The sequence below is a fragment of the Pleurodeles waltl genome, chromosome 12 (genome assembly GCF_031143425.1).
Source record: "Pleurodeles waltl isolate 20211129_DDA chromosome 12, aPleWal1.hap1.20221129, whole genome shotgun sequence".
Taxonomy (NCBI): domain Eukaryota; kingdom Metazoa; phylum Chordata; class Amphibia; order Caudata; family Salamandridae; genus Pleurodeles; species Pleurodeles waltl.
This window is the reverse complement of record NC_090451.1, coordinates 60,572,976-60,600,491: the sequence shown is the minus strand read 5'-3', so window position 1 is coordinate 60,600,491 and position 27,516 is coordinate 60,572,976. Positions and strand designations below refer to the sequence as shown.

The following is a 27,516-nucleotide window of genomic DNA, read 5'->3' as shown; positions in this document are numbered from 1 at the left end:
CAGACCCTGGCATCCAGATAAGTCCCTTGTAACTGATACTTCTAGTACCAAGGGCCCTGATGCCAAGGAAGGTCCCGAAGGGCTGCAGCATGTCTTATGCCACCCTGGAGACCTCTCACTCAGCACAGACACACTGCTTGCCAGCTTGTGTGTGCTAGTGAGAACAAAACGAGTAAGTCGACATGGCACTCCCCTCAGGGTGCCATGCCAGCCTCTCACTGCCTATGCAAGTATAGGTCAGTCACCCCTCTAGCAGGCCTTACAGCCCTAAGGCAGGGTGCACTATACCATAGGTGAGGGTACCAGTGCATGAGCATGGTACCCCTACAGTGTCTAAACAAAACCTTAGACATTGTAAGTGCAGGGTAGCCATAAGAGTATATGGTCTGGGAGTTTGTCAAACACGAACTCCACAGCACCATAATGGCTACACTGAAAACTGGGAAGTTTGGTATCAAACTTCTCAGCACAATAAATGCACACTGATGCCAGTGTACATTTTATTGCAAAATACACCCCAGAGGGCACCTTAGAGGTGCCCCCTGAAGCTTAACCGACTGTCTGTGTAGGCTGACTAGTTCCAGCAGCCTGCCACACTAGAGACATGTTGCTGGCCCCATGGGGAGAGTGCCTTTGTCACTCTGAGGCCAGTAACAAAGCCTGCACTGGGTGGAGATGCTAACACCTCCCCCAGGCAGGAGCTGTAACACCTGGCGGTGAGCCTCAAAGGCTCACCCCTTTGTCACAGCCCAGCAGGGCACTCCAGCTTAGTGGAGTTGCCCGCCCCCTCCGGCCACGGCCCCCACTTTTGGCGGCAAGGCTGGAGGGAACAAAGAAAGCAACAAGGAGGAGTCACTGGCCAGTCAGGACAGCCCCTAAGGTGTCCTGAGCTGAGGTGACTCCAACTTTTAGAAATCCTCCATCTTGCAGATGGAGGATTCCCCCAATAGGGTTAGGATTGTGACCCCCTCCCCTTGGGAGGAGGCACAAAGAGGGTGTACCCACCCTCAGGGCTAGTAGCCATTGGCTACTAACCCCCCAGACCTAAACACGCCCTTAAATTTAGTATTTAAGGGCTACCCTGAACCCTAGAAAATTAGATTCCTGCAACAACAAGAAGAAGGACTGCCTAGCTGAAAACCCCTGCAGAGGAAGACCAGAAGATAACAACTGCCTTGGCTCCAGAAACTCACCGGCCTGTCTCCTGACTTCCAAAGAACTCTGCTCCAGCGACGCCTTCCAAAGGGACCAGCGACCTCTGAATCCTCTGAGGACTGCCCTGCTTCGACGAAGACAAGAAACTCCCGAGGACAGCGGACCTGCTCCAAAAAGACTGCAACTTTGTTTCAAGAAGCAGCTTTAAAGAACCCTGCAACTCCCCGCAAGAAGCGTGAGACTTGCAACACTGCACCCGGCGACCCCGACTCGGCTGGTGGAGAACCAACACCTCAGGGAGGACCCCCGGACTACTCTACGACTGAGTACCAAAACCTGTCCCCCCTGAGCCCCCACAGCGCCGCCTGCAGAGGGAATCCCGAGGCTTCCCCTGACCGCGACTCTCTGAAACCTAAGTCCCGACGCCTGGAAAAGACCCTGCACCCGCAGCCCCCAGGACCTGAAGGACCGGACTTTCACTGCAGAAGTGACCCCCAGGAGTCCCTCTCCCTTGCCCAAGTGGAGGTTTCCCCGAGGAAGCCCCCCCTTGCCTGCCTGCAGCGCTGAAGAGATCCCTTGATCTCTCATTGACTTACATTGCAAACCCGACGCTTGTTCTAACACTGCACCCGGCCGCCCCCGCGCCGCTGAGGGTGAAATTTCTGTGTGGGCTTGTGTCCCCCCCGGTGCCCTACAAAACCCCCCTGGTCTGCCCTCCGAAGACGCGGGTACTTACCTGCAAGCAGGCCGGGACCGGGGCACCCCCTTCTCTCCATTGAAGCCTATGCGTTTTGGGCACCACTTTGAACTCTGCACCTGACCGGCCCTGAGCTGCTGGTGTGGTGACTTTGGGGTTGCTCTGAACCCCCAACGGTGGGCTACCTTAGACCAAGAACTGAACCCTGTAAGTGTCTTACTTACCTGGTAAAACTAACAAAAAACTTACCTCCCCCAGGAACTGTGAAAATTGCACTAAGTGTCCACTTTTGAAATAGCTATTTGTGAATAACTTGAAAAGTATACATGCAATTGAAATAATTCAAAGTTCCTAATGTACTTACCTGCAATACCTTTCAAACAAGATATTACATGTTAAATTTGAACCGGTGGTTCTTAAAATAAACTAAGAAAATATATTTTTCTATAACAAAACCTATTGGCTGGATTTGTCTCTGAGTGTGTGTACCTCATTTATTGTCTATGTGTATGTACAACAAATGCTTAACACTACTCCTTGGATAAGCCTACTGCTCGACCACACTACCACAAAATAGAGCATTAGTATTATCTATTTTTACCACTATTTTACCTCTAAGGGGAACCCTTGGACTCTGTGCATGCTATTCCTTACTTTGAAATAGCACATACAGAGCCAACTTCCTACATTGGTGGATCAGCGGTGGGGTACAAGACTTTGCATTTGCTGGACTACTCAGCCAATACCTGATCACACGACAAATTCCAAAATTGTCATTAGAAATTGATTTTTGCAATTTGAAAAGTTTTCTAAATTCTTAAAAGACCTGCTAGGGCCTTGTGTTAGATCCTGTTTAGCATTTCTTTTAGAGTTTAAAAGTTTGTAAAAGTTTGAATTAGATTCTAGAACCAGTTTTAGATTCTTAAAAAGTATTCCAACTTTTAGAAGCAAAATGTCTAGCACAGATGTGACTGTGGTGGAACTCGACACCACACCTTACCTCCATCTACAGATGAGAGAGCTAAGGTCACTCTGTAAACTAAAGAAAATAGCAATGGGCCCCAAACCTACCAAAGTACAGCTCCAGGAGCGTTTGGCAGAGTTTGAAAAGGCCAACCCCTCTGAGGATGGCAACTCAGAGGATGAAGATAGTGACTTGGAGGGAAATTCCCCCCCTCCAGTCCTACTTAGGGAGAGCAGGGCTTCTCAAGCCCTGACTCCACAAATAATAGTCAGAGATGCTGGTTCCCTCACAGGAGGGACCAACAACTCTGAAATCACTGAGGATAACCCCAGTGAAGAGGACATCCAGTTAGCCAGGATGGCCAAAAGATTGGCTTTGGAAAGACAGATCCTAGCCATAGAGAGGGAAAGACAAGAGATGGGCCTAGGACCCATCAATGGTGGCAGCAACATAAATAGGGTCAGAGATTCTCCTGACATGTTGAAAATCCCTAAAGGGATTGTAACTAAATATGAAGATGGTGATGACATCACCAAATGGTTCACAGCTTTTGAGAGGGCTTGTGTAACCAGAAAAGTGAACAGATCTCACTGGGGTGCTCTCCTTTGGGAAATGTTCACAGGAAAGTGTAGGGATAGACTCATCACACTCTCTGGAAAAGATGCAGAATCTTATGACCTCATGAAGGGTACCCTGATTGAGGGCTTTGGATTCTCCACTGAGGAGTATAGGATTAGATTCAGGGGGGCTCAAAAATCCTCGAGCCAGACCTGGGTTGACTTTGTAGACTACTCAGTAAAAACACTAGATGGTTGGATTCAAGGCAGTGGTGTAAGTAATTATGATGGGCTGTACAATTTATTTGTGAAAGAACACCTGTTAAGTAATTGTTTCAATGATAAACTGCATCAGCATCTGGTAGACCTAGGACCAATTTCTCCCCAAGAATTGGGAAAGAAGGCGGACCATTGGGTCAAGAGTAGGGTGTCCAAAACTTCCACAGGGGGTGACCAAAAGAAAGGGGTCACAAAACCTCCCCAGGGGAAAGGTGGTGAGACAGCCAAAACTAAAAATAGTAAAGAGTCTTCTACAGGCCCCCAAAAACCTGCACAGGAGGGTGGGCCCAGAGCCTCTTCACAAAACAATCCTGGGTACAAGGGTAAAAACTTTGATCCCAAAAAGGCCTGGTGTCGAAACTGTAGTCAGTCTGGACACCAAACTGGAGACAAGGCCTGTCCCAAGAAAAGTTCCACTCCAAACTCCAATCCAGGTAACACTGGAATGGCTAGTCTCCAAGTGGGATCAACAGTGTGCCCAGAGCAAATCAGGGTCCACACTGAAGCTACTCTAGTCTCTGAGGGTGGGGTGGATTTAGCCACACTAGCTGCCTGGCCGCCTAACATGCAAAAATACAGGCAGCAGCTCTTTATTAATGGGACAAGTGTAGAGGGCCTGAGGGATACAGGTGCCAGTGTCACCATGGTGACAGAGAAACTGGTTTCCCCTGGCCAATACCTGACTGGAAAAACTTATACAGTCACCAACGCTGACAATCAGACTAAAGCACATCCCATGGCAATGGTAACTTTAGAATGGGGAGGGGTCAATGGCCTGAAACAGGTGGTGGTCTCCTCAAACATCCCAGTAGACTGTCTGCTTGGAAATGACCTGGAGTCCTCAGCATGGGCTGAGGTAGAACTAAAAACCCATGCAGCCATGCTGGGTATCCCTGAACTGGTGTGTGTAAAAACAAGAGCACAATGCAAGGCACAGGGTGAAAAAGTAGAGCTGGAGTCTGGAAAAATGGCCCAGCCTACCAAGAGAAAAGGAAAGTCAGTTGGGAAACCAACTGCAACACAGTCAGAAAAAGAGAACCTCTCTTCTCAGGAAGAAGTTCTGCCCTCTGAGGGAACTGAGCCTTTGGAGCTTGAACCTTATCAGGTTGAGCTCTTAGGCCCAGGGGGACCCTCAAGGGAAGAGCTGTGTAAGGGACAAGAAACCTGTCCCTCTCTTGAAGGCCTTAGGCAGCAAGCTGCTGAAGCGTCCAAGGGCAAGAAAAATGGAACACATAGGGTCTATTGGGAAGATGGACTCCTGTACACTGAGGCCAGAGACCCCAAACCTGGTGCCACTAGGAGAGTGGTAGTGCCTCAGTCGTTCAGAGAGTTTATTCTGACCTTAGCCCATGATATTCCCCTTGCTGGGCATTTGGGACAAACCAAGACGTGGGAGAGGTTAGTCAACCACTTCTACTGGCCCAATATGTCCCAGAAGGTTAAGGAGTTTTGCCTCTCCTGCCCCACCTGTCAATCCAGTGGTAAGACAGGTGGGCACCCAAAGGCCCCCCTCATTCCACTTCCAGTGGTGGGGGTCCCCTTTGAAAGAGTGGGTGTGGACATAGTTGGTCCACTAGAACCTCCCACAGCCTCAGGAAATATGTACATCCTAGTAGTAGTGGATCATGCTACTAGGTATCCTGAAGCTATTCCCCTTAGGTCGACTACTGCCCCTGCAGTAGCCAAGGCCCTCATTGGTATCTTTACCAGAGTGGGTTTCCCTAAGGAGGTGGTGTCTGACAGAGGTACCAACTTCATGTCAGCATACCTAAAACACATGTGGAATGAGTGTGGAGTGACTTACAAATTCACTACACCATACCATCCACAAACTAATGGCTTAGTTCAGAGATTCAACAAGACATTAAAAGGCATGATCATGGGGCTCCCAGAAAAACTCAAAAGGAGATGGGATGTCCTCTTGCAATGTCTGCTTTTTGCTTACAGAGAGGTGCCACAGAAGGGAGTAGGATTCTCACCCTTTGAACTTCTGTTTGGTCACCCTGTAAGGGGACCACTTGCTCTTGTTAAAGAAGGCTGGGAGAGACCTCTTCATGAGCCTAAACAAGACATAGTGGACTATGTACTTGGCCTTCGCTCTAGAATGGCAGAGTACATGGAAAAGGCAACCAAAAACCTTGAGGCCAGCCAACAGCTCCAGAAGTTTTGGTATGACCAAAAGGCTGCAATGGTTGAGTTCCAACCAGGGCAGAAAGTCTGGGTTCTGGAGCCTGTGGCTCCCAGGGCACTCCAGGACAAATGGAGTGGCCCTTACCCAGTGCTAGAAAGGAAGAGTCAGGTCACCTACCTGGTGGACCTGGGCACAAGCAGGAGCCCCAAGAGGGTGATCCATGTGAACCCCCTTAAGCTCTTCCATGACAGGGCTGATGTAAATCTGTTGATGGTAACAGATGAGGATCAGGAGGCAGAGAGTGAACCTCTCCCTGATCTTCTATCATCAGACCCAAAAGATGGCTCAGTAGATGGAGTGATCTACTCAGACACCCTCTCTGGCCAACAGCAAGCTGATTGTAGGAGAGTCCTACAACAGTTTCCTGAACTCTTCTCCCTAACCCCTGGTCAGACACACCTGTGTACCCATGATGTGGACACAGGAGACAGCATGCCTGTCAAAAACTAAATTTTTAGACAGTCTGACCATGTTAAGGAAAGCATCAAGGTGGAAGTCCACAAGATGCTGGAATTGGGAGTAATTGAGCGCTCTGACAGCCCCTGGGCTAGCCCAGTGGTCTTAGTCCCCAAACCTCACACCAAAGATGGAAAGAAAGAGATGAGGTTTTGTGTGGACTACAGAGGGCTCAACTCTGTCACCAAGACAGATGCTCATCCAATTCCTAGAGCTGATGAGCTCATAGACAAATTAGGTGCTGCCAAATTCTTAAGTACCTTTGACTTAACAGCAGGGTACTGGCAAATAAAAATGGCACCTGGAGCAAAAGAGAAAACAGCATTCTCCACACCTGATGGGCATTATCAGTTTACTGTTATGCCCTTTGGTTTAAAGAATGCCCCTGCCACCTTCCAAAGGTTGGTGAATCAAGTCCTTGCTGGTTTGGAGTCCTTTAGCACAGCTTATCTTGATGATATTGCTGTCTTCAGCTCCACCTGGCAGGATCACCTGGTCCACCTGAAGAAGGTTTTGAAGGCTCTGCAATCTGCAGGCCTCTCTATCAAGGCATCCAAATGCCAGATAGGGCAGGGAACTGTGGTTTACTTGGGCCACCTTGTAGGTGGAGGCCAAGTTCAGCCACTCCAACCCAAGATCCAGACTATTCTGGACTGGGTAGCTCCAAAAACCCAGACTCAAGTCAGGGCATTCCTTGGCTTGACTGGGTATTACAGGAGATTTGTGAAGGGATATGGATCCATTGTGACAGCCCTCACTGAACTCACCTCCAAGAAAATGCCCAAGAAAGTGAACTGGACTGTGGAATGCCAACAGGCCTTTGACACCCTGAAACAAGCAATGTGCTCAGCACCAGTTCTAAAAGCTCCAGATTATTCTAAGCAGTTCATTGTGCAGACAGATGCCTCTGAACATGGGATAGGGGCAGTTTTGGCCCAAACAAATGATGATGGCCTTGACCAGCCTGTTGCTTTCATTAGCAGGAGGTTACTCCCCAGGGAGCAGCGTTGGAGTGCCATTGAGAGGGAGGCCTTTGCTGTGGTTTGGTCCCTGAAGAAGCTGAGACCATACCTCTTTGGGACTCACTTCCTAGTTCAAACTGACCACAGACCTCTCAAATGGCTGATGCAAATGAAAGGTGAAAATCCTAAACTGTTGAGGTGGTCCATCTCCCTACAGGGAATGGACTTTATAGTGGGACACAGACCTGGGACTGCCCATGCCAATGCAGATGGCCTTTCCAGGTTCTTCCACTTAGAAAATGAAGACTCTCTTGGGAAAGGTTAGTCTCATCCTCTTTCGTTTGGGGGGGGGGGTTGTGTAAGGAAATGCCTCCTTGGCATGGTTGCCCCCTGACTTTTTGCCTTTGCTGATGCTATGTTTACAATTGAAAGTGTGCTGAGGCCTGCTAACCAGGCCCCAGCACCAGTGTTCTTTCCCTAACCTGTACTTTTGTATCCACAATTGGCAGACCCTGGCATCCAGATAAGTCCCTTGTAACTGGTACTTCTAGTACCAAGGGCCCTGATGCCAAGGAAGGTCCCGAAGGGCTGCAGCATGTCTTATGCCACCCTGGAGACCTCTCACTCAGCACAGACACACTGCTTGCCAGCTTGTGTGTGCTAGTGAGAACAAAACGAGTAAGTCGACATGGCACTCCCCTCAGGGTGCCATGCCAGCCTCTCACTGCCTATGCAAGTATAGGTCAGTCACCCCTCTAGCAGGCCTTACAGCCCTAAGGCAGGGTGCACTATACCATAGGTGAGGGTACCAGTGCATGAGCATGGTACCCCTACAGTGTCTAAACAAAACCTTAGACATTGTAAGTGCAGGGTAGCCATAAGAGTATATGGTCTGGGAGTTTGTCAAACACGAACTCCACAGCACCAGGCTACACTGAAAACTGGGAAGTTTGGTATCAAACTTCTCAGCACAATAAATGCACACTGATGCCAGTGTACATTTTATTGCAAAATACACCCCAGAGGGCACCTTAGAGGTGCCCCCTGAAGCTTAACCGACTGTCTGTGTAGGCTGACTAGTTCCAGCAGCCTGCCACACTAGAGACATGTTGCTGGCCCCATGGGGAGAGTGCCTTTGTCACTCTGAGGCCAGTAACAAAGCCTGCACTGGGTGGAGATGCTAACACCTCCCCCAGGCAGGAGCTGTAACACCTGGCGGTGAGCCTCAAAGGCTCACCCCTTTGTCACAGCCCAGCAGGGCACTCCAGCTTAGTGGAGTTGCCCGCCCCCTCCGGCCACGGCCCCCACTTTTGGCGGCAAGGCTGGAGGGAACAAAGAAAGCAACAAGGAGGAGTCACTGGCCAGTCAGGACAGCCCCTAAGGTGTCCTGAGCTGAGGTGACTCCAACTTTTAGAAATCCTCCATCTTGCAGATGGTGGATTCCCCCAATAGGGTTAGGATTGTGACCCCCTCCCCTTGGGAGGAGGCACAAAGAGGGTGTACCCACCCTCAGGGCTAGTAGCCATTGGCTACTAACCCCCCAGACCTAAACACGCCCTTAAATTTAGTATTTAAGGGCTACCCTGAACCCTAGAAAATTAGATTCCTGCAACAACAAGAAGAAGGACTGCCTAGCTGAAAACCCCTGCAGAGGAAGACCAGAAGATAACAACTGCCTTGGCTCCAGAAACTCACCGGCCTGTCTCCTGACTTCCAAAGAACTCTGCTCCAGCGACGCCTTCCAAAGGGACCAGCGACCTCTGAATCCTCTGAGGACTGCCCTGCTTCGACGACGACAAGAAACTCCCGAGGACAGCGGACCTGCTCCAAAAAGACTGCAACTTTGTTTCAAGAAGCAGCTTTAAAGAACCCTGCAACTCCCCGCAAGAAGCGTGAGACTTGCAACACTGCACCCGGCGACCCCGACTCGGCTGGTGGAGAACCAACACCTCAGGGAGGACCCCCGGACTACTCTACGACTGTGAGTACCAAAACCTGTCCCCCCTGAGCCCCCACAGCGCCGCCTGCAGAGGGAATCCCGAGGCTTCCCCTGACCGCGACTCTCTGAAACCTAAGTCCCGACGCCTGGAAAAGACCCTGCACCCGCAGCCCCCAGGACCTGAAGGACTGGACTTTCACTGCAGAAGTGACCCCCAGGAGTCCCTCTCCCTTGCCCAAGTGGAGGTTTCCCCGAGGAAGCCCCCCCTTGCCTGCCTGCAGCGCTGAAGAGATCCCTTGATCTCTCATTGACTTACATTGCAAACCCGACGCTTGTTCTAACACTGCACCCGGCCGCCCCCGCGCCGCTGAGGGTGAAATTTCTGTGTGGGCTTGTGTCCCCCCCCGGTGCCCTACAAAACCCCCCTGGTCTGCCCTCCGAAGACGCGGGTACTTACCTGCAAGCAGGCCGGGACCGGGGCACCCCCTTCTCTCCATTGAAGCCTATGCGTTTTGGGCACCACTTTGAACTCTGCACCTGACCGGCCCTGAGCTGCTGATGTGGTGACTTTGGGGTTGCTCTGAACCCCCAACGATGGGCTACCTTGGACCAAGAACTGAACCCTGTAAGTGTCTTACTTACCTGGTAAAACTAACAAAAAACTTACCTCCCCCAGGAACTGTGAAAATTGCACTAAGTGTCCACTTTTGAAATAGCTATTTGTGAATAACTTGAAAAGTATACATGCAATTGAAATAATTCAAAGTTCCTAATGTACTTACCTGCAATACCTTTCAAACAAGATATTACATGTTAAATTTGAACCGGTGGTTCTTAAAATAAACTAAGAAAATATATTTTTCTATAACAAAACCTATTGGCTGGATTTGTCTCTGAGTATGTGTACCTCATTTATTGTCTATGTGTATGTACAACAAATGCTTAACACTACTCCTTGGATAAGCCTACTGCTCGACCACACTACCACAAAATAGAGCATTAGTATTATCTATTTTTACCACTATTTTACCTCTAAGGGGAACCCTTGGACTCTGTGCATGCTATTCCTTACTTTGAAATAGCACATACAGAGCCAACTTCCTACATTTGGTATCAAACTTCTCAGCACAATAAATGCACACTGATGCCAGTGTACATTTTATTGTGAAATACACCCCAGAGGGCATCTTAGAGATGCCCCCTGAAAACATACCCGACTTCCAGTGTGGGCTGACTAGTTTTGCCAGCCTGCCACACACCAGACATGTTGCTGGCCACATGGGGAGAGTGCCTTTGTCACTTTGTGGCTAGTAACAAAGCCTGTACTGGGTGGAGGTGCTTCTCACCTCCCCCTACAGGAACTGTAACACCTGGCGGTGAGCCTCAAAGACTCACCCCCTTTGTTACAGTGCCCCAGGGCATTCCAGCTAGTGGAGATGCCCGCCCCCTCCAGCCACGGGCCCACTTTTGGTGCCAAGGCCGGAGGAGATAATGAGAAAAACAAGGAGGAGTCACTGACCAGTCAGGACAACCCCTAAGGTGTCCTGAGCTGAGGTGGCTCTGACTTTTAGAAATCCTCCATCTTGCAGATGGAGGATTCCCCCAATAGGATTAGGGATGTGCCCGCACAAAGAGGGTGTAGCCACCCTCAGGGCTAGTAGCCATTGGCTACTAACCCCCCAGACCTAAACACACCCCTAAATTGAGTATTTAGGGGCCCCCAGAACCAAGCAAGATAGATTCCTGCAGGCTTAATACGAAGAAGGACTGCTGACCTGAAAGCCCTGCAGAGAAGACGGAGATACCAACTGCTTTGGCCCCAGCCCTACCGGCCTGTCTCCCCACTTCAAGAAAAACTGCAACAGCGACGCGTCCTCCAGGGTCCAGTGACCTCTGAAGCCTCAGAGGACTACCCTGCATCTAAAAGGACCAAGAACTCCAGAGGACAGCGGCTCTGCTCCAAAGAAGAAACAACTTTGCAACAAAGAAACAACTTTTAAAGGACTGCACGGTTCCCGCCGGAAGCGTGAGACTTTCCACTCTGCACCCGACGCCCCCGGCTCGACCTGCGGAGAAACAACACTACAGGGAGGACTCCCCGGCGACTGCGACCCTGTGAGTAGCCAGAGTTGACCCCCCCGGAGCCCCTCCAGCGACACCTGCAGAGGGAATCCTGAGGCTCCCCCTGACCGCGACTGCCAGCTTCTAAGAACCCGACGCCTGGTAAAGACACTGCACCCGCAGCCCCCAGGACCTGAAGGATCCAACCTCCAGTGCAGAAGCGACCCCCAGGTGGCCCTCTCCCTTGCCTAGGTGGTGGCTACCCGAGGACCCCCCCCCCCTTGCCTGCCTGCTTCGTTGAAGAGACCCCTGGGTCTCCCATTGAACTCCATTGGAAACCCGACGCCTGTTTGCACTCTGCCCCCGGCCGCCCCCATGCCGCTGAGGGTGTACTTTTTGTGCTGACTTGTGTCCCCCCCCCGGTGCCCTACAAAATCCCCCTGGTCTGCCCTCCGAAGACGCGGGTACCTACCTGCTGGCAGACTGGAACCGGGGCACCCCCTTCTCCATTGAAGCCTATGCGTTTCAGGCACCACTTTGACCTCTGCACCTGACCGGCCCTGAGCTGCTGGTGTGGTAACTTTGGGGTTGCCCGGAACCCCCAACGGTGGGCTACCTTGGACCCAACTTTGAACCCTGTAGGTGGTTTACTTACCTGCAAAACTAACAAATACTTACCTCCCCCAGGAACTGTTGAAATTTGCACTGAGTCTAGTTTTATAATAGCTTATTGCCATTTTTGCCAAAACTGTACATGCTATTTTGCTGATTTAAAGTTCCTATGATACCTGAGTGAAATACCTTTAATTTCAAGTATTGATTGTAAATCTTGAACCTGTGGTTCTTAAAATAAACTAAGAAAAGATATTTTTCTATATAAAAACCTATTGGCCTGGAATTGTCTTGAGTGTGTGTTCCACATTTATTGCCTGTGGATGTACAACAAATGCTTAACACTACCCTCTGATAAGCCTACTGCTCGACCACACTACCACAAAATAGAGCATTAGAATTATCTCTTTTTGCCACTATCTTACCGCTAAGGGGAACCCTTGGACTCTGTGCATGCTATTTCTTACTTTGAAATAGTACATACAGAGCCAACTTCCTACAACAGGTGATAATGCGGGCGCTGAATGAGTCAGTTGCCCTATTAATGAGTTCGAGGGGCTGCGATGCATGGTAGACGTTTGCTACACAACTGGGCTGGTTTCTGCCTCTCCGCGCCTTGTAAAGATGAGCTTCAACCTAGACGTCTGGGCTCCGCTTGGGGAAGTGGACACGCGGAGAGCAGCGCAGTGAGGTGCTGGGTTTCATTTTGGCGAGACTCCTGCAGTCAACCACAGGAGTTTATTGGCTCACACCGAAGCTTTGCAGGTAGCCTTCAAAACTCACTCCATCCACGAAGGATGGCTGGCGCAAATCAGCAACAGCAGTGCCACCCAGGTAAATTAAAAACATACTGGCCAGACACATAGACCCGTGACAGCGATGGGGTCTGCGTGGAACCAAAGCTGTGTAGGAAATTTGATAAATGTAAGGAGTGAGGGTACCCGAACCACTACAGTTGGAACCATGACAACAATAACAAGGAGGTGTCTGCTTTTTTAGGGACCAAAAACTCACAGGAGGAGGCTTCAGTTCTTGCCACAGCCCAGAAGCAAATGGAGATCACTTGTGTTCCACTGTGGATGGCTCAAAAGCAACCCGCAGGAACATGTTCTTTCCAGATGTCCAGGGGACCATTCCTTGGTTCGTCGAGGCAGTGAGACAGGCGGGAGCCCGGAGAAAGAGCCAATAGCAAGTAGGATCCAGCACCAGCTTGCATCAAGGGCACTTGTTCTTTCCCTTGAGGCCACACCAGTGTCCTCCCAGGGAAAGATAAACGTGTCAGAGAAGGCCAACAACAAGATGGTGGAAGAACTCAAGGCCTGGCAGTGGGTGATGGTCAACTCTTGGCCTATTGCAAGGAGGCTGCGTTCCTCAAGCTCTGTAGGGTTCACTCACCAGGAGCCCTGAGCACAGGGACTGATGTCTGAAGTGGCGCTTGTAAAAGAGATCTGCACTGCTGTCTCCTCTGAACTCTTCAGGAACTCCTGCTGCTGCTCAGATGTGAGGGAAAGAAGCTTATCACCACTTTACTCAAGAATTCTGACATGACTCCAGACACTGATGGATTGCATACTGAGAACGGTTTACCAGTGATCTAGAGACTATTAAACAGATAAAGCAGGCAAAAAAAAAAACTGGTGGCGAGGATGAGAGCACGAAGAAAAAGTTGTCCCAGGCAGGATTTTATAAAGGCTAAAGGCCCTTTTTGGCCCTGTGGTTTCTGGGTATCTGATCCCTTAGTGAGTTGTTGGGATTCTGGGCAGGCCATCGCCTCAGTAAAAGTGCCGGCTGTAGCGCGTTGGGAGCGGCTTCTCACCAGCCTCCCAGCTGGACAGTGGCCAGTCCACTGCTGACAGGAGCGGGGGCTCTCAGTGAAACCCTCCGAACGCTGTTTGCGGTGAACGTGTGTTAAACTGTGTTTCTGGGTTGGAAGGTGGGCAGCATGGGTGACTTGTGGGGGCACACTAGGACTGAAAAACAGTACGAAGGTCAACCTCACCTCACCCAGCTACATGCAGACAACGAAGCTCCCAAGGTCAAGTGTGTGTGGTTGGAGCTTGCATGCTACGGTGCCCCCCCTCCTGGCCCCCACACTTAACAACGCTGGAAGACTCGCTCTGTGCCATCTCACGGACTTGCATGACCCATCGGATCTCAGTGTCCCTTGGTGGTCACCACTCCATATATCATTTTGATATATTTCCATCATTTTGATTTATAGACACAGACTCCACGGTTTCACCTCTTTTAATAGATTGCCTTGTGTGTGGATTATTTGTTTGTTTATCTTCCCTCAGTGCTCACATTGAGGAACCTATTCTCGTGATAAGCTACTCGTGATGGAGACTTACAGATGACTATTGTTTTTTATTTTATGCACTAATGTTATTGTTTCTGCCCGTGGAATACTAGAAAAAGTCAATAAATATTTTTTTTAAAAGGGTGCGTGAATGAATCCTACCCCAAAACAAGAGTGGTTGGGGCCATCTGCCAAAACTGGGTCGCCATGTTGACTCCCACCTGTAAGCAGCACCTATAAGCGCTCTTCAACCACTTCTGTCCCTAGGTGATGCACACCTTTGCATCCTCTCTCTCTCTCCCTCTCTCTCTCTCAGCCATCATCATCACAAGACCATGCCTTGCACAGTGAGCGTTCTTGACCCGTCTCTTCCTCTGAGCCCCGCTGACTTACCGCATCCCCCCTCACTTACCTCAAACCTCTGCGAGTTCACTTTCCGGCCCTTCTTGTTCCAGGTCACCTGTGGCTTCGGGTCCCCAGTTGCTTGGCACACGAAAGATGCAACCCCACCTGAAACGCCAATCTGGTCTACCGGCTTTTTGATGAATTCCGGGGCTCCTTCAGAAGAAAAATCATAAAATCAGACAAACCTAGAACTGGAACTCCTACTGCAGTCAAAAGTAGTTAATCGAACTTAAAAACAGTCATCATGTTACTTGCACAGCATGGTCACAGTAACGTATGTTATGAGCAAATGAATGCAAGTGTCCCCTGGAACGAAGTCCTTCTGATGCTACAGCACAATCCCAGTGAAATAGTTTGAGACATAAGGTGGAACGCCTGGAATTAAAGGCCACTTTTTATATTCAGGGAGAGACAGAAGAAATGACCAACTGTACATTAGAGGGTGGACCTGCACTTACATTCTCGTGTCACTTCTCTTCGAGGGAGGGCGGTAGCTAGCAATAAAGGACGGCTTTAAACAGTCTGATGTTTGGGATGAAACAGAGGTGCACTAGACAACCAGAACGTGGCGGATATTATACTATACTGATGTCACCCGACATTACTCAGGAAAAGCACATCGTTCAAGTAACTTTTTTCCCCCCAAGTAAAACCTTCAGCAGCGGTTCCTTACACTAGCGCTCCGATTCTGCCAGAGAACATGTTTTATTAATATTAATGGACGTTAAAGAGGGGATCATCATTGATAATTGCAATTCACCTTGGTTATGCAACCTCGCCTCAGCTCGAGACGCTTAACTTAGATAGAGGGCGATTATCTCGAGATAATGCTCTCCAGAATGTTCATTAATCCCAGTGTATTCTACAACAATCGCTACAGTTTCCTTTCGCCCACTTGCTCGAGGTAGTAAAACAGAAGTGTTAATGGCCTAAAGTAAGTTACACACTGCAAGCACTCCACTGTTAAATAGGGGCTATCACGAAGGCAGTGCCACATCACCGCAGAGAGAAACTGAACCCTCCTTGAATACAATAAAGTGCACAACAGGAAGGGTCGCCATCACCAGTAAAGTACAGATAGGCCCATGCCTCTTGTCACTGGCAAAAACAGACTGCATCACTTCTTTGGCAAAGCCGTGACCATGTGAACAAACACAAGGTCTTCAGAAAAAGGGGCCAACTCCAAATTGGATAAGAAAAGTGGATACTAGATGCACCAAATGCATGGCTCACTTGGATAAACAAGGTGAATAAAGTGGTTCAGAAACTGGTTGTCACCATGCACTGTGCTGCTGTGGGGAAACAAACCCTCAGTTGTTCCGCGCTTGCTGCCACACACAAAATAATGGTGCAAACATGAAATGAGCCCATCAAACCAGGGTGGGGCGGCATTGTAGGAAAGTACCCTCTTTTTGGCATGGCTACCCCCACTTTCTGCCTGCTGTCAGTGTGCTTTGACTGTTTTCACTGGGATCCTGCTAATCAGGACCCCAGTGATTGTGCTCTCTCCCTCTAAATTTGGTTGCTTAGGACTTTGCACACTCCACAATTGGCATACTGGTGCCCCCATATAAGTCCCTAGTATATGGTACTTAGGTACCCAGGGCATTGGGGCAGCAGGGGTTCCCCATGGGCTGCAGCATGTATTGTGCCACCCATGGGAGCCCATGAAAAATTTGTCTGCAAGACTGCCATTGCCACCTGCGTAAAAAGGTGCATCCATCCTTTCACTACAGGTCATTACACAAGGTCTCTGTAAGTCACCCCTATGGTAGGCCCTCCTAGCCCAAAGGGTAGGGTGCAGGTCCCTGTGTGTGAGGGAAGCCCTGCATGAGCAAAGGTGTCCCTACAAACTCCAACTCCATTACACTGGACTTTGTAAGTGCGGTAAAGCCATTTTACCCATGTACTGGACACAGGTCACTCACTACCTGTGTACCTGCTACATAATGGTAAGTCCGAACCTGGGCATGTTTGGTATGAAACATGTCGGAATCATACCCCTATACTGTTGCCAGTATTGGTTGTATGATTCCATGCACTCTGGGGGCTCCTTACAGGACCCCCAGCATTGTTCCTACCAGTCTTCTGGGGTTTTCCAGGCAGCCCGCGCTGCTGCTACCCCTCAGACAGTTTTCTACCCCCCCTGCTGCTTGACCAGGTCAGGCAGAGGAAGGCGGCACAAAGGATTTCCTGTGGGATAGGGAGGTAACACGTTTTCCCGGGGAAATAAGTCTTACATGGCTTGAGAGGGGTAGCCTCTCCAAACCACTGGTATGCTTTGAAGGACACATTTGGTACCCTCCTTGCAAAAACCGCTTTGCACCAGTCCAGGGACCCCCGGTCTCTGCTCTGGCACAAAACTGGACAAAGGGAAGGGGAGTGACCACTACCCTATCCATCACCACCCTATGAGTGATGCCCAGAGCTCCTGCAGATGGCCAGTTGGTTCTACCATCTTGAATCCAAGATCTGCAGAGGCCCCTGGGAGCATGTGAGTGGCCAGGTCAGGTAGGTGACGTCACAGCCCCCTCCTGATTGGTGGTCACCCTCATAGGTGACCAGTCCCCCTTCTTGGGCTATTTAGGGTCTCCCTCTTGGGAGAACCCTCAGTTTCAACATGCAAGATTCTAGCAGGACTCCTCTGCATTGTTTACTTCATCTTCTGGCCACTGGGACTGCAACTGGACCCTCCAGGAGCTGACAATCTGCAACTCCAGCTATGACTCAGCTCTGCAACATTGTTTCTGTGGCTCCTTCCATCAACTGCCATATTTCCCCAGCTGCGTATCCTCTGAGGGCAGCGAGTCTTCAGCCTACACAAGAAGTAACCAACTGCAATGACGAACGGCTGCGTGGATCTGCTCTCCTCCAGAACTGCGTGGATCCTGTATTACAGGTGGTGGTCTGAAGTGGTCCCCTTGGTCCTCTCTACCAGCTGTCCAACTTAGGAGACAGTAAGCCCATGCCTTTCCTTGCAGGGCAGTACCCCTGTGCATCGCAACTCTTGCAGCTACCAAGGCTTGTTTGCTCCTCCTCCAAGGGATCTTCCGGCTCTGTGTAGCCAAGGCCCCCAGCACTCCTTCCTGCAAAGCACATTATCCTGCCTGTCGCTCCAGCGATGTGGGACTCCTCTTCAGGTGTTGTGAGTGGGCCTCACTGCAACTCTTGTGCCTGCTGCCAGTAGGTTGGCTGTGGAGGCTGCCTCCTCTTCTTATGACTCTCCCAGCTACTGTGGGTCACCCCGGACTACCCTCCTTGGGTCGAGTTCCCTGGACCTTGCTGGTCCTCTTCAGTCTTGCAAACCTTCTCTCTCTCTTGCACTTGCCAAGGCTTGTTGATGGTTTTCCGGCACCACTAACCAACTGCATCTCGAACGTCGACGTGAGCCATCACCTGCATCACTTCTGGAACTCCTCTTTACTTCCTGTGGTGCACTACTGACTTTCTTCGTCCACCGTCGACCTGGTCTGCATCCACAGAAGTGTGGGTAGTGGCTCCCGCCACCACCGGACACTCCAACACAAACTAGACTTCGTCCCCTTCCTTTGCAGGTCGTCTTCTGTCACCTTTGATTCTTCCAGTCTTAGTTGGGTCTTGCAAAATCCTTTTCCAAAGCCCTCCTATTGGTTTGGGGGAAAAACAGGTACTTATCTCTGCTCTCCTGGACGCTGGGGGTCAGTCTGGTACTCATCTCTTGGGGTTCCTAATTCCTCCAGCTCCCTTCTACTGATTCCACTTCCTTGGGTAGGGGAATGCCTTTCACATTACACTTTTTTAGTATATGGCTTGGCCCTCACTGTTTACCTATACTTTTGCAGATGCTTATTGCTTTCTATGCTCTTTACCGATTGCTAATGTGTATATAATAGTGTGTTTATTTACATCCAGTTGGGGGATTGCCTATTCAATATTCTTGTCTTTGTGTTACTATAATAAAGTACCTTTATTTTTATAACATTGTGTGGTTCCTACATGTGCGTAAATGTTGTGTGACTTTAGTGGTGTTGCATAAGCTTTGCATGTCTCCTAGATAAGTCTTGGTTGCACATCCACAGCTACCTCTAGAGAGCTTGGCTTCCTAGACACTGACTACATCTCACTTTTAGAGGATACCTGGACCTGTTGTAGGGTGATAACACCATAGGTGCTCACCACACACCAGGCCAGCTTCCTACACACCTATCGGCAATGTACAGTGATATCCACCTTTACCTTCAAGGAACAGTAGCTCACCCCACAAAACACCCTTGGGACAGTAACTTTAATTTGAATGAACCAAAGCTCACCTGCAACGCAACACTGCACTCCAGAAGTGCCACACTGACCTGAACGTAGGATTGTGCATCACAACAATGCACCAGTAAGCACTGGTCCACCAAAGGTCTAGACTGAACAAGGAGCTCCATACATACCAAAAGGCTGTATGTAACAGGGTATAACATCAACTCACCCACTTCCCTACAATGCACCGATATGTCTCAGACGAAAGGCTATATTAATGCCTCAACAGCCTGGACCCAACAACAGGTTTATGATGTAAGTGCGCTTCTGGCAACTACACACCACCTTTGCAACACAGTGCCGTAGCACAACAGTGTGTATGTACACAAGCAGCAGCAATGCCAATAGGCCTCACCTCGACAAGCTTCCGGTGTTTTATTTTTTGCAAACAAATGCAATATATCTCAGAAGTTTAAAAGTAAAAAGAAAGCCCAGACGTTTTTCATACCCTAGTACAACAGCGTGAGCCACATACAGATATGAGCTCACCCGAGTAGCAGCATTGCATCCAAATTCAATGCATGTGGGCCACATCTACAGATATGTACTCAGTGTAGTGATATGCCCCAAAGTACTGATGTCTCAGCAGGCCACTGTGCTCTAAACGCAACACAGTAGGCATAAACAGAGCATCCTTCATGTAAATACAAAATGAATGTGTGTGAAGTAGCACTGTACAGAAGGAGGATTTCAGGCCAGACACGTCTGCCACCAGTACAGCTTCAGAAGGACACAAAATGGCATTCACAGCTTCATCTGGGGGAGCTTAAGTTCAGCATAGCTCCAAATGGGGGAAGGTGTCGCACCTGCTGAGCTTCGACTACGGATTCTAGCGTTGTAATCCAGAAAGTACCCTCAAGAACATCACCTGGCAAAATTAAAAATGTATTCTGAATGCTTTCATGTGAGGAGGACGTTCAGTTTCATAGCATATTGGCTTCACTTGTGGAAATGCTACATGGGGTCTATAGCGCTTCACTTTCAGAATTTGTAATGCAATGTCTTCATCCGAGGGAGTTCATAATTTAATCCGAAAATCTTCATATGGGGAAACGTAATCCTTTTAGCCTTATCTGCTGTAATTTAGAATGTGTCTATTGCTTCATCCGGAGTAATTCATAATGCAATCTTCGTAGCGTCAACTAAGGGACCTAGAATGTAATATGCACAATGCATCTGAGGGGCACTTTACAATACAGCCTGCATACCATTAACCGGAAACGTCTGTGTTGTAGAATATCTGCATTGCTTCTTTGGGACACTATAAGGTTATCGCTATTGTTTTTATGGAAGGGATCGTGTAGTCTACACGGGGATCTTCGTGGGGTGCTTGAGGTAACCCACATAGCTTTATCTTGGAGAGGACACTTGCTTAGCTCTGCGTGGAGGCTGTCCTCCCTGCTTACACACCATTTCCTGAACACTCTGTTCTCCTACTGCGGCTGGCAAGTCACCCAGCACTCCAGCCCACGAGGTGAGTAACACTGCAGAGTTAAAATGATGACACCGGCAAATCTCGTCATTGTGCTGGGGTTGTACAACGGTAGAGCAGTGTACCCTGGGTGCATCCGGGCAGCCCAGAGGGAGCAGGGTGCCTAAGGTCACTCCATGAGTCCGCAGAGTGCCCGGGCAGACTGCAGGGAACCAGCTGAGGCTGTACAGCGCTCAGTAAGTCTGGTGGGCGGTGGCCGATCCCGTGAAGCACCTGCAGCGGATGGATGTATCCAAAGACATCTGTTGAATCTGCAGGGCACCCATGTATCCAAGGGCATCTGAATCCGCAGGGCACCCATGTATCCAAGGGCATGTGGTGAATACGCAGGGCACCCATGTATCCAAGGGCATCTGAATCCACGGGGCACCCATGTATCCAAGGACATCTGCTGAATCCGCAGGGCACCCATGTTTCCAAGGGCATCTGCTGAATCAGCAGGGCACCCATGTATCCAAGGGCATCTGCTGAATCAGCACCCATGTATCCAAGGGCATCTGCTGAATCAGCAGGGCACCCATGTATCCAAGGGCATCTGAATCCGCGGGGCACCCATGTATCCAAGGGCATGTGGTGAATCTGCAGGGCACCCATGTATCCAAGGGCATCTGCTGAATCTGCAGGGCACCCATGTATCCAAGGGCATCTGCTGAATCCGCAGGGCACCCATGTATCCAAGGGCATCTGCTGAATCCGCAGGGCACCCATGTATCCAAGGGCATCTGCTGAATCCGCAGACATGCTCTGAATCCGTAGGGCACCCATGTATCCAAGGGCATCTGAATCCGCGGGGCACCCATGTATCCAAGGGCATGTGGTGAATCCGCAGGGCACCCATGTATCCAAGGGCATCTGCTGAATCCGCAGGGCACCCATATATCCAAGGGCATCTGCTGAATCCGCAGGGCAACCATGTATCCAAGGGCATCTGCTGAGTCCGCAGGGCAACCGTGTATCCAAGGGCATCTGCTGAATCAGCAGGGCACACGTGTATCCAAGGGCATCTGAATCCAGGGGGCACCCATGTATCCAAAGGCATGTGGTGAATCCGCAGGGCACCCATGTCTCCAAGGGCATCTGAATCCGTGGGGCACCCATGTATCCAAAGGCATGTGGTGAATCCGCAGGGCACCCATGTCTCCAAGGGCATCTGCTGAATCAGCAGGGCACCCATGTATCCAAGGGCATCTGAATCCGTGGGGCACCCATGTATCCAAAGGCATGTGATGAATCCGCAGGGCATCCATGTATCCAAGGGCATCTGCTGAATCCGCATGGCAGACATGTATCCAAGGACATCTGCTGAGTCCGCAGACATGCTTTAAATCCGCAGGGCACCCATGCATCCAGTGGCACGTGGTGAATCTGCAGACATGCTTTGAATCATCAGGGCACCCATGTCTCCAAGGGCATCTGCTGAATTAGCAGGGCACCCATGTATCCAAGGGCATCTGAATCCGTGGGGCACCCATGTATTCAAAGGCATGTGCTGAATCAGCAGGGCACCCATGTATCCAAAGGCATGTGGTGAATCCGCAGGGCATCCATGTATCCAAGGGCATCTGCTGAATCCGCATGGCAGACATGTATCCAAGGACATCTGCTGAGTCCGCAGACATGCTTTAAATCCGCAGGGCACCCAGGCATCCAGTGGCACCTGGTGAATCTGCAGACATGCTTTGAATCGGCAGGGCACCCATGTATCCAGTAGCACCTGGTGAATCGGCAGGGCACCCATGTATCCAGTGGCACCGGGTGAATCCGCAGGGCACCCATGTATACAGTGGCACCTGGTGAATTTGCCGACATGCTCTGAATCCACAGGGCACCCATGTATCAAGAAGGAGTCTAGTGAATCTGTGGTGTGTCTGGTGAGTCCTCAGGCAGTCAGCGAACCTGCAGGTCAGTCATCTGGGGAATCCAGCCAGTGATCCTGCAGGTATAATTTTTCTCTGATATGCTTTAGAGGTACTGTGACCAATGTTACCACCTTACTCTAATGTCCCTACTAAATTGAGTCTCCTCTGATGCATAAAGCCTCACTTTCATGCTCAGCAATAGTAAGCAAAAAGTCTCAAGTACCTTGCTCAGTGTCAAAACATTTACAATTTTGTAATTGGTAATTGGCTCTGTACCGGTAGTTTTGCCACTTGAATTTTTTTCTGGATTTGTGTACAACCACTAGCTGGCGGAATAATGCATAGCATGTGAATCCATACAACATTCAAGTTGTAAAACCTATAAAAGTTGTCAAATAAATGGATGTAAATGATCATTTCTGTTCAGCGGATTTCATGGAACCTCTTGTTGCCTGTATTTGTGATTCATAGACTTTGATCTTTCTTTTTAATAAATTTACTCAGACTCCTAGACAATTTACAAGATGCACTTGCCAGGAACCCATGCATCAGCAGGACTCTGGTGTCTTTACGTGGCACTGGTGAATCCATAGACATCCAGCAAATCCACGATCAACCCGCCTGGCACACACATACTAGCAAGGCATCTGGTGGCCCCGTTGTGCGCCTGGTAAACCTGCAGAGTACCCAGTAATTCTGCAAGGAATCTGGAAATAATCAGGGCATCCAGTGAATCTCCGGAGTCCCCAGTGAATCTGCAAGACACCCAGTGAATACACTTGGGTGTCAGGTGACTCACAGGATGAAAAAGCATAGCACCATATATCGGTAAGTTGGTCTGATGAGCCCCGAGGGCATCAGGTGAACCACACGGTATCTGGCGCATCTGCCCTGTGCCCTGTGAATCTACAGTGTGTCCAGTGAATGTCCTGAATTTCAGTGAATCTGCAGGGCACCTAATCAATCTGCATGGCAACCGGTGAACATGCAGGGTGTCTGGTGAATCCGACATAGTGGCAGGATGCCGGGCGAACCCACGTGGTAAGTGTGATTCCGTGTCCGTAACCTCACGCACCCCATTCACCCCACGCTCAGACACCTTTTCCTCCGGTCTTCCCAGTGACACTAAACCTCGTCTTCATTTGGACCTGGCTGAGATTGCTCTCAAGGACGCAGACTGGGCCTTCCAGGAAAAATTATCCGGCGCAGCCTGAGACTGATGGGTCGTCATAGTAACAGAACACGTCACTCAGGATACAGGCCTGGAGAAGAGAGGGCCAGGGGGCGGAGGGAGGGATGGAGAGAAGAGGGAGAGGACGGAGGAAAGAACAATGGAGTGCAGTGCGGGATAAAGCAAAAGAATGGGGAACCAAGGAAGTGGAGAAGGAGGAATGATGCATAAAGGCAGCGGAATGCATGCGGGGGAAATAACGGAGGGATTGAAGAGACACAGGTGGGTGGTTGCCAACGAGGACAGGATGGCAGAGCAGAAGAGCTAGACAGAAGGGCGAGAGTGAAGGGAAAGCATGCGAGGTACAAAGGGGAAGGTGAAAAGGCGGATGTTGGGGAAGAAGAATGAGAGAAAATACGGAAATGGGTTGTGATTAGAGAGGGGAAAGAAGGAGGAACGCAGGAAGAAGAACGCGAGGATGCTGCAGAGGGGCGGAAGAGAGAGAGACGAAAATGAAAAGGGAGGGATGACGAGGAAGAGAGGCTGAGGAGGGAGCGAACAGGGAAGAAAGGTGGGGGGTTGAGAAGAAGACATGCGTAGAGGCACAAGAAGAAGGGAGCAGAATACGGGATGCGAGAGGGATTGAAGAACTACGAGGGATGGCGGAGGAACGGGGAATGAGGAAGAGGCATTGAAGAAGTAATTAGAAAAGATATGGGGCAGGAACAGGGTGCGAGGGAGTGTGTGAAAAGGGAAAAGAAACGGGCTGTGCTAGGAGGGAACAATGAGAGTGGGGCAGAAGGGCAAGCTCGTGATCCCGGGATCAGAGGCAGGGGCTGTGGAAAGGAGGGCAGGGCAGCAGTGAAGGAGAAGCCCAAACCAGGATACGGCTTAAGAAACAATTCAAGATCCAAGCACAGGGCGAGACAACAGACCACCACCGATTCACAGAAAAAGTTGTCCACATACCACAGGCTGAGACCAGGTTCCAGTGACAGGAACGCAGACCTACCACCTCCGAGTCTCTCCGTACACAACCAGACAGGACCCCGACCGGCACATGTGGGGGTACAGGTTTACAGGGGGCGGAAACACCACTCAAGGAACAGCAGCCATTCTTACATCAAGTATACACACTTTACTGGCACACCGTCCAGTCAGCAGGACTTGGACATGCACAGCACTCAAAGCACACCGCCATACCACTGAACGGAGCAGGACACACGAGGAGCATCCACGGGGAACAAGCTACACCCAGCCTCTGAAAGCTCCAGGCTCAGACAACACCTAGAGAAGCCAAGCTCTACTGTAACATCTGCTGACACGAACAGTGGAGAAGGCCACACAGGGGCAAGCAGAAATCAAACACACTCCGGCCAGCGACCACAGACCGGCCTAGACAGGCCTGGAAGCCAGACACTGAGGTCTGATGGGTAACCCCAGCCGCACGGGCCATGTGCACGACGAGGCCGCTGAGACCGATATGAGGAAACCCTGCAAAGATCAATTATCCGGAAAATAAGGACGACAATGAGCGCAGGGTCCAAATTTCAATGAAAAAATGAAAACAAAATTAAAAAAAGGCAGGAGAAAACGTGCCAGCTTGTCACCACCAGAGGCTAATGAATCTGCGTAAAGGTTTGACAGCACTTTGCAGTATACACATTTGGCAAAAAGTGTAATACGATGCCTGTAAATGTTGCTGAATTAAGACGAGAACATAGAAAAGAAAGAGAGACACAGGGAGCGGGAAAGGGGGACGAGGGAGAGAAGACAAAAAGGACAGGGTGAAAGAGGGGAGAAGAAGGGAAGCCTAAGGCAAACAGCAAAAGAGAAGGGGGAAAGGACAGGTCAGACTAGGCAGGGCATAATATTAATAACAGCACGCAGTGGCTGCAAGAAAGATAGCGTAGGACTTGAGAGGGTTTCAATAGCGCCTGCGCACAGCAAGACCGCCATCTTGCAGCTTGACCAAACACCAACTTCCAGGGCAGGAGCTTCACAACATTCTAGTATACACAATACCACAATCTTCCATGATGCCTCTCCACCCTCGCTGCAGCCCGGACCTCGGCTTAGATAGTCCCTGCCCTGCTCCAATGACATCATCTCCTTTCCTTCAAAAACATCAACTCCAATAATGAACCCATAGAAAAATCTAATTGAACCCCAAACGATTAGTCCTAAACTCACACTTTACCCCATCCTTACATCATTACCAATTAATAGTTCTTTCCTTCCTCTTTCACGTGTAGAGGTATTTTCATATTTATTTCAAAACTAAGGGTTAGCTACCTTTAGACATGCCATTCTACCTTCCTAAACTTTCATCCGCAAAAGGTGTGACCCTCTCTTTGCTCTTCATGAAAGAATAAAAGATACTTTTCCTGCAACACAATTACCTGCAACTGCAGCATGGCTCAATCCCGCACTGCAGTGTTGGCTGTGCAGTGTGCGTCTGCTTCTGTTAATGTAGCACTTACAAAGTTGTCAATGGACTGCAAACTGAATGCCCTTATGAGCCTCTCGAACAGTTGTGCTAGCATCCGACAGACATTACTAGTGTCTTCATCACTCTGTTTGCCCTTTCAGAACAGCCGCCCTCCTGTGGATGGTAAAGAGGCACACTTCAATGCCGGATCTAATTACTTGATAAGTACACCAGCATCGTTCTCTGAACATGTTGTAAGCCATTATCCAAGTTTATCCCGCGATTCTACTTCACAGTGGACTCAATGATCCAATCCTAAACTTTTCTTTTACAGACTTTCAATTTGGTACATTAGTCCAGTTGGTTTACCAGAGGGGAACAACAACACGGACAATGCATTAGGTGGCAAATGTCAATGCCTGATGATATGCTTCTCTGCAAGAGTTGTCACTGAAAACATCAGGTTTGTCCTGTGGGGACATCCTTCAAACTTTGCCAAAGCACATTTACAAACACAAAACTAAATCCCCTTCAGCAAAACATCAATGCAGTCAATGGCATGAAAATGTATTTTTCCCACACTTTTCCTGAAAACTTAACTGTTTTCAGAGGCTCAGTGACTAATCTTGTTTCACTTTTTCAGTACACTGTACATATTTACAACCACTCTTTTTTTTACTATTCATACTTAGGTGCCATATTCTCGCTCTTATTCTTCACCTGGTCATTGCCTGACCTGCGAGCCAAAATAAGGGACCCGCCTCTCACAATGATGCCATAGCCCATCTTTTCTTGGCAATGGCAGAGATCATTCCTCCATAATTTTATATAATGATTTACCTTAAACGTGAAGACTATTCTCATCAAAACAATCTCCTAACATGCCCCAGAACACTTTCAGCAACAGATTCTCCTCTGGGTCTGAGAAGCTTTTATAACGTCCATACATTTTCATACAAGTCCAGTCCTGTCGTGTATTCAAATCCGCTACTTCTCAAATTATTCTTATGACAAATAACTGGCCACGGTATTATTTTTATTACTTTTTGCCATCGGCAGACGTGTTTCTGTACACCATAGCTTCAAAATATTGACCAATTCAATTGCTCTCGTAGGCCAGACCTATTGGCTTTGCCAGCGATTGTTCTCAATAGTTTCAGTGTCTCAATTACTCAAGTTGCAGAATCCATATCGCATCACACAGATATCATACTGCTTAATTCGGCACTGAAACATCCATTCCGCTACATGAGCAAGTAATGTCAGGTCACTCATACAGGTATTTAAGGAGAGACTTAATCAAAATGCAGGGTTTTTAAACACCATAATATCTGTGTGATGGGATATGAATTCTGCAATTTGAATCATCGATTAACTAATAACAAACCGGGCTATGTAAGAAAAGGAAATACTAGACATCTAGGATACAATTCTGACACTAACGACATAAATAAGCCCTGAGGAAGCAGGTTACTGCGAAACGTGTTGACTGCATCTTTTAACAGTGTATGGCTGCGTCTTTTGACAGTGTATCATAACTCTTGGATGGACTATAACTAGTTACTTGGAATAAGAATCATTTGACAATTCGAAAATGTGAATAAAGAATCAAGAAAATCCAAAAGAATTGGACTTGTGTGGATACATGTGTACCTTAAATAAGCAATGAATATGAGTTTGCCCATTTGCTAAGATGTTTCAA

At 49.3% G+C, this 27,516-nt stretch overlaps 1 protein-coding gene across 7 annotated transcripts in view; it reads right to left on the bottom strand.

The window, feature by feature from the left end:
* The window catches only part of PTPRS (protein tyrosine phosphatase receptor type S), a 542,831-nt gene that overhangs the window by 287,149 nt on the left and 228,166 nt on the right, over positions 1-27,516 (bottom strand). For all 7 annotated transcript variants that reach the window (XM_069215972.1, XM_069215973.1, XM_069215971.1 and 4 more), the window contains exon 3: positions 14,585-14,730. In XM_069215972.1, the coding sequence (XP_069072073.1) occupies positions 14,585-14,730 (146 nt within the window). The remainder of the gene's footprint in view (positions 1-14,584; positions 14,731-27,516) is intronic.